At 50.6% G+C, this 8,068-nt stretch overlaps 1 protein-coding gene across 1 annotated transcript in view; it reads left to right on the forward strand.

The window, feature by feature from the left end:
* TREML2 (triggering receptor expressed on myeloid cells like 2) overlaps positions 1-8,068 on the forward strand; it is a 21,510-nt gene that overhangs the window by 9,004 nt on the left and 4,438 nt on the right. The window contains exons 2-3 of the mRNA XM_014587821.2: positions 1,487-1,582; positions 3,456-3,776. Coding sequence (XP_014443307.1) covers positions 1,487-1,582; positions 3,456-3,776 — 417 coding nt within the window. The remainder of the gene's footprint in view (positions 1-1,486; positions 1,583-3,455; positions 3,777-8,068) is intronic.

Genomic DNA, 8,068 nt, shown 5'->3' on the forward strand with positions numbered 1-8,068 from the left:
AAAGGGTGAAGGAAGATGCCACGTGTGTTGGAGAGGGCAGGTAGCCTCTGGACTCAGGGATCTACGGACTAGGAAAGAAGTATTTAGGAAGAAAGGGTGACGAAGGAAACCATAATATGCCTTCTGTGAGCCGAGAGTTCTGAAGCCACGACTGTATCTTGTTCCTACCCATACCCACAGCGTGTAGCCGGAAGATGGCAAGGAGGTGGTAAGAACCTAATGAATGAATGAATAAATGAAGAGAGTACAGAAGTTTGGGGTCAGCCAAGATGAGACATCTTTAGCATGAGATTTGGGGCTTAGTTTAAGACTATGGCCGCTGAGTCCCATCTAAAGAGAAGGAAGGTGGCACAGGTGAGTAGGGGGAACCTACATAGTCAAGGGAGTCCATTTGGGTCCCCACCCCAAAGCAGCAGATGTTACAGTCGATCCTTCTGATTCGTAGCCCTGGGGATTGAGTGAAGGGTGAGTCTCACACCAAATGCTGGGTCATTTCAACTGGGGCCCAGTGGCTGTAGAGGCGAGATAGGGTTGAGTGAGAGGAAGTTGAGGGGGATGTCTGTGAACTGCCAGGGGCCGGGGCAAGGGAGGAAGGGGCTCTGCAAGGCGCGGTATCTCGGGGAGAAGTGGGTGCGGGGAAGCGTGACGTGACTTTAGGAGGCTGGCAAGAGGGGGTAGGAGTCTAGAGAGAGCTGGGGGGTGAGTAGAGAGGACAGGAGAGGCGGTCAGAACAGAGACAAGGACACATGAGACTAGCAAAAGAGAAGAGGCTCTCGTGTGTGCGAATGTGTGACTTAGTGAGTGTGAGAAAGTGTCAACATGTATGCACGTGTGCCCACACGTGAGAACACAGGAACCCCTCCCTGAACCCAACCTCTATGCTCTGAGCCTTAAAATTTGCATTTGTTTTTCCCCTGGGGCAAAAAAAGATTGCATTGAACTTGGAAAAGGTTATTTGCAGCGATGAACACAGAGCAGCTGGAGTCCGGGAGAGAGACAGCGGGAGGGCGACAGAATGAATGAATCAACAATCGGATGGGAATTTACACGCATTCCCTCGTGAATGAGTGGAGGGTCCAAGACTCCCTGCCTCAGCCTGGGAGCCCGCACTCCTGGGACTCCAGAAGATTCCTGGAATGTCTGTAGCAGAAACCCCACCCCGCCCCCTAGATGGATCCCCGGCCTCAAACTGAGACGCCCCCGTCGGACCAGTTTCCGGGAGGGAATCCGGGGAGGGCGGGGACCATCTGAGCACTCGAGCCCTCCCTGGCCAGGCCCGGGGCCCCCAGACTGGGTGGAGCAGCCACACCTGCCCGAAGTTCTGAGGAAGAGGGCGGAAACAGCCGCCAGCCCGCCCTCGCGATAGGCTCTGCGGGCCCCTGCGGTCGGCTGCACGGCCGCCCGCGGCTCCCACACTGCCTCACTTCCCTAAATGGGCAGCTTCGCTTTCAGAACGCCAGGTCCTTCCCTGGCAGACGCAGGTGACACGTCCTGCGTCTGGAGCGCCGGCTGGATGGGGGCCTGGCCCCCTCGCTGCTGCTACTCCTGCTGGTGCTGCTTTGGCCGCAGGGCTGCCTCCCAGGTGAGAGAAGGGCCGCCTGGGAGGCGGGCAGGAGCGCCGCGCCTTCTCCCGTGACCCTCCCTGCTGTCCCTGGCCCCTGTTTCATTTAATGTTCGCTGGGTTGGGGTGGAGGAATAGGTTGAGGCTGACATGAGAGCGCTTTACCAAGGACCAATGGGGATGTTCTATCCTTAGACCTGGCTCGGGGCCAAACTGACCCAGCCGCACAAGCCCAGATAAAACTCTGGACCCCTCTGCACTGGCCCCTCTATCTGCGAGGCTTCATTGGGGCCTCGAACCAGAGACATTCACGTTCTGCACACAAGTAGCCTCCTGGGGTTGGCCTTTGTGGGGAAGGCCCTGTTTGGATGCCACTGGTTCTGATGGGAGTTGTTGCATCATGTGTGTGTGCTTTGAACTCACTTTTTCTCGGAATGCTGATGCCACATCCGGTCCCTGCCCCTGTCTTGGGGCACCAATCCCTGAAGGCCTTTCCCACTTCACAGCTACTAGTGCTCCTTGAAGGAGCCTCACCCATTCCTGCCTCCCTCACTGCCATGGCAACCACATTACCACTTCCTGCTGGGTCCTGGGCATGGTGGGGGTTGGCAAAACCCACTGTCCTCCACCAGTGAAGGGTGACAGATGTAGGCACATAGGAACAGTCCCCTGGAGGCTCACCCCAAGGTGCTGTTCCCTTACTCAGCTATAGAGGCACTGGGCTGGACACTGGACAGGTGGCTCAGGTTCTGGGCCCTTCATACTCACAGCCTGGGTTCCACTGGGGAAAAGAACGCATGTGTTGAGTTCCTACTGTGTTCAAGGCACCCTCCGGGGGCATGATTCTCCCCAGAACCTGTAGCGGAGTGATCTCGTTCCCATTTGACAGGTAAAGAGAGATGTTAAGCCATACTCATACAGTTAAGTGGCAGGACCAGGGTTTGAATGCACGTTTTTTTAGAATCCCAAATGCTGCTCTCTGTTCTGCCCTACTGGGGAGAAACCTTTCACATGTGGGTTTGTGGAAGGCTCTGGGTGAAATTATTAGAGGAGTGACTGCCGAGCTACCTCCCCTGGTGGAGAGGTAGCGGGACCCCGCTGCAGGTTCTTCTGCCCTGTCCCCCAAGTCACCCCTGTTCCTAGTTCTGCTCTCTCCCCAACGACTGTGGATCATGATGGGCACTGACCGTGTCCTACACCCAGGCAAAGAGTACGAGATATTGCACACAAACAGGGCATAGTTATAGACTCCTCTGGAGTTTATGTGTGTGCTTGGACATTCTTAATCTATGGGTTTTCTGTAACTAGGATATTTAAAAATGAAATACCACCTAGAATGAACTAAGGCAGCTTGCCATTTAAAAGATGACTACAGTGAACTTATTTGTAAAATGATTGACTACTCAGTGCTTTTTCAAATACTGGATTTTCTTACCTACCTAAGTCATCTGTCTCTGAAATTTCAGAATGCAATGACATGTTTGTGTCTGCATTTTGTCTCATTGAGGATGGGACCTAGGTCTTCCCTGCAAGACTAGGAATCCCTGAAGATGGGGCTATCGCTGTCCCATCAGACTAGGAAATACGGTGACGTAAGAGGCTGGCAGATGGAGCTCTGAGTGTAAGTGCCAGGTTTGCCTTGTTAGACAGGAGCTCCCTGAAGAAGAGACCTATGTCCCCCTATCATCCTGGAGCTAGCTGTCAGCAGGTATGTGTGTCTCCACAGGACTGTGGGGAGTTCCCTGAGGGTAGGGCTGTGTTTCTCCCTCAGGCTGTGATCTCTGGGACTACAGGGCAATATCCCCCTCTTCTCCTTTTGCCCCCAACTTCAAGTTTAAGGTGCCTTCTCCCTCCTCTCTCACCAGACCTTGCTCAACATGTCATGTCTCCTCAGGTGCCCCTGCTGAGAACGTGTACACCAAAGTGCGGCACTTGGAAGGGGAGACTCTGTCTGTGCAGTGCTCTTACAAGGGCCGCAAAAATCCCGTGGATGGCAAGGTTTGGTGCAAAATCAGGAGGAAGAGGTGTGACGTGGGTTTCACCCGGATCTGGGTGCAGGGTCCCCGCTACGTGCTACAGGATGATGTTAAAGCCAAAGTGGTCAACATCACCATGAGGGCCCTTACGCGCCAGGACTCCGGCCGATACTGGTGCATGCGCAACAGCTCTGGGATCCTCTACCCCTTGATGGGGTTCCAGCTGGAAGTGTCTCCAGGTGAGGGGCCTGCTGGGCCACTGGGGTGGGTGTCCTGCATTTCTCTAACCTCAGACACAATGAGACTACTAGTCCACCAAAGAGGATGTGGCACCATCGGGTTTCCAAAGTCCTTTTACAGACATCTTACAGGTGTTATTTTCACCGTTTGTAGTTGAAGAAACGGAGCTCTACAGAGCTCTGAGTGGCTCTGACCTTGTCCAGGGTTGCAGACCTAGCAGGTAGCTTAGCAAGATGCAAACTCGTGCTCTCAGTACCTTGTTTTATTCACTCCTCTGTTCAACACAGATTCATCGAGCCCCTCGTAGGTGCCAGACGCTATCCTAGGCTCTGTGGATACACTGGTGAGCAAAAACAGACACAATCTTGGCCTACAAGAGATGCCGGGCAACTACACATCATCCAGCTGAATAATTGCAGATAATAATGAATGTTCTTAAGACAATAAAATGGGGCCAGCTGATAGCATAGTGGTTAAGGTGGCTGGATCCCCCATGGCCGACTCAATGGTTTGAGTTCTGGATCTGGTTTGAAAAACACTCCAGGTGCATGTGCATGCATGTCCAAATTCCCAAGAAGAGAATGAAGGAGAAGGGTTTGTGGTGTGGCCATCCCTCTGGGGAATGCTGTCTCACTTTCTCTCCTCCCCCCATGTCTTTGTCTCTCTTTGGAGAGTACATGTGGCCTACAGCAAATTAAAAAAGAGAGAGAGAGAGGGAGAGAATAATTCCATGACAGGGGGAACTTCTGGAGCTCTCTGAACAGATGACATCAAACAGAGTCTGAATAGTGGGCGTTCTCTAGCCCTGCTGAAAGCTGGGTACTTGAAGGGCATTCCGTGGAGAGAGCTGTGTGCGCAAAGACGCTGAGGTGAGAGGGAGGATTGCCGGTGTGGTGTCTGCATTGAGTAGGGGCGGTGGTTGTTGAGGTTTGAGAGTAAACAGCAGCCCTGATGTCTCCATGATCTGGAGTTTGGGTTTTATTCTCAGTCCACTAGGAAACCACTGGAGAGTTTTGTTGTTGTTGTTTTAAGGTTTTTGCCATAGGGCACATGTACTCACCAGAAAGAGAGAGAGAGAGAAAGAGACAGTGAAAGGGAAAAGTGAGAAATCACCTCCCAGGGAGGATGGACACACAACCATCCTTTGTCCTCCATTCTCTTTCTGGGATTTAGGACACACATATGCCTGCTTTGATTTTCACGCTGCCAGATCCAGGGCTTGACCTGCAGTCGGCCATGTGGGAATCCAGTGCCTTAAGCACCATGCCACCTGCTGGCCCCATCTACTGGAGTTTTAAGAGGTGTATGTGGTTTGTTTTTGAAACTATAATGGGAGGATGGGTTGTAGAAGGGTATGAGCAGAGGCAGAGAGACTAGGGTGTGCACCTGACTGGAAATAAAAGTGGCTTTAGTGTAGGATATAAGACTCAGACCGTGCCCTGGAGGGAAGTGAAGCGAAGGGGCTCAGATCTGTGTTTTCAGACTTCCCGTTTACCTGTAGGTTTTGGAGTTAGGACAGGATTTGTTCAAGCAGGAGGTGAGGAAAAGAGGAGTTAGGGATGACGCCTGAGCTTCCTGTTTCCTCAGTAGGTAGATGATGGGACCACTTAGTAGGTAGGGAGAGAGGAGCCAGTGCAAAGTGGAAAGTCAGAAGTGGTCCTTTGTTATGATGAGTTTAAAATGTCTCCTAAACCACGAATGGAGCAAAGCAGTCTGTTTGTCCATCAGCCTGGAGCTCAAGTCAGAGGTCAGAGTGGGGGAGGTATTTGAAATGATCTCTCTTAAGGTAGTATTTAAAGTAAAGGGGAGGGGCCAGCAGGTGGTGTGGTGGTTAAGGTGCTGGCCTCCCACATGGCCAACTGTGGTTTGAATCCAGACCTGGCAGCTTGCTTTCTTACTATCGCTCTCTCTCTCTCGCCCTCTCTCTCTCTCTAGTGAGTACATGTGCCCTATATCAATCAAAAAATAATAAGATTAAATAAAACTAAATAATTCTTAAAAATAAAAGTAAAAGGGATTAGGGAAATCTAAAGGACACAAAGCAGATTAGTGGTTGGTTAGGGTTGGGAAGGAAGGGGAGAAGTGGGTAACAGCAGAAGCGTAAGGAATTACTTTCCCAGGTAATAAAGATGTTCTAGACTTGACTGTAGTGGTAGTTGCACAACTTTGCGGATGCATTACAAACCACTGAATGTTATAGTATAAGTGGGTGTAGTGTATAGCATGGGAATTATATCTCAGTAAATGTTAAAAATAAATAAATAAAAAGCCAAGGAAGTATAACACCCTCCCGAGTATAGAAAAAGAAGAAATGAGACAAGAACTGAGCGGCGAGTTTATAAAATAGGAGGAGTGAGGAGCCAGCAGAACAGCAGCCAGGCCAGCCAGTAGCATGGAGTTAAGGAGGCTGGATCCCACATGGCCAGTGGTATGGTTTGAGTCCTGGACCCAGTGGCTTGAAAAACATGCTGGGTGTGCCCAGAGTCCTAACAGGAAGGAGAGATGGAGGAGAAGGGATTGTGGTATGACTACCCCCAACGGGGGGGGTGCTTTCTCTCTCCCCCTTCTCTTTCTCTCTCTGTGGCAAGTGCATGTACTCTCTAGCAAAAAAATATAAAAAATTGTAAAAACTGCAAATGTTATGAAATGTACTAGCCGGTCTTCCCTGTTCCCCCCACCCAGAGTCCTAACAGGAAGGAGAGATGGAGGAGAAGGGATTGTGGTATGACTACCCCCAACGGGGGGGGTGCTTTCTCTCTCCCCCTTCTCTTTCTCTCTCTGTGGCAAGTGCATGTACTCTCTAGCAAAAAAATATAAAAAATTGTAAAAACTGCAAATGTTATGAAATGTACTAGCCGGTCTTCCCTGTTCCCCCCAACTGGACTGCTTAAAAACTGCCAATGTTATGCTATGTACTAGCCGGTCTTCCCTGTTCCCCCCAACTGGACTGCACCCTTATCTTTCCTTGAGTTTGAACTAGGGAAACATGCTCTTTCTAAAACGTGCAGCCCAATCTCATCCCATCGCTCTCCAGTTCTGACTTAGACTCAGAGGAGAGCTAAAACTGGTTTCCTAAAGTCTTAATTTGTAGGGATACAAACAGGAAATTGTTCTATTTTCTCTCATCATTGCCCCCCAGTCATGCTATGGCAAATTTCACTTTCTACCTCTTAAAGACAGTTCCAACTTTGTAGGTGGCCTTTTCAGTTATTAGGAAATGAAAAATCCTCAGTCCAGTTACAAACTTGAATTTTCTAGCAATATATAATTTTCCACTCCTTCCTGAAGACCAGGATTTTTTGTTTGTTTGTTTGTTTGTTTTTGCTGTAGGGCATTAGTGCCCACCAGACAGAAACAGAGAGAGAAAAAGAAATCATCTCTTAAGGGGATGACCACTCTGCAGTCCCTTCTCCTCCAGTCTCCTCTCCAGACTCTGGGTATGCCTTTCATGTGTGTGTACACATGCCTGGCATGTTTTCAAGGCACTAGGTCCAGGACTTGAACATGGAGTCAGCCATGTGGGATCCAGTCACCTTAACCACCATACCACCAACCTACCCAAAGACCAGGTTTTATGGTCCAAGATACCTGAAGTGAGGAAGGAGGTATCACCTGCTGCCTAGCTCCTCCTCCTTCATCTTGGAAGGCAAGGAAGGTGGGGTTTCTCTCGGTCACCTCCTCCTGGTCCTTTCCTCTCACACACACTGCTGTGTTGAGGCAGGGAAGAGGAAGAGGGAAATGGTGGTGTAACTTCATTGGTCATTGTGGGAGTCCTCTCTGTGGATGTCATTTCTTTTGCCAATCCTGTGAGGTAGTGTCCAAATGCTGTCTCTCCCATGATACCAAGTTTCAAGTCTATGAAGGGTCCTTTGGGATGCCCCATACTGTTGAGTATGAAGATGTAGTAGACCGGGAGTCTTCCCCTATCTCCACCATCACCAGTGTTGCTTGTTCTGGGTCTCTTTGCCCCTCAAAATGACTCAAGCCCAGCCACCTTCTGTGGGGATTGGCCTTCAAGAAAGCATCCTTCCGGGAACCAGCAGTTAGCGTAATGGCTATGTCGCTGGACTCCCACGTAGTTGACCGCGGTTCGTGTCCCAGACCCGGTGGCTTAAAACTCACGCTGGGCGTGTGTGCGTGCGTGCCCAAGATCCCGAGAGGAGAATGGAGGAGAAGGGATTGCGGTGTGACCATCCCCCCTGGGGGGTGATTTCTCGCGCACGCGCCCTACAGTGAAAATCTCTCAAAAAAAAAAAAAAAAAAAGAAAGCACCCTTCCCACCCACAGTAGG

Source organism: Tupaia chinensis, unplaced genomic scaffold, assembly GCF_000334495.1.
Source record: "Tupaia chinensis unplaced genomic scaffold, TupChi_1.0 Scaffold000238_1, whole genome shotgun sequence".
NCBI lineage: Eukaryota > Metazoa > Chordata > Mammalia > Scandentia > Tupaiidae > Tupaia > Tupaia belangeri.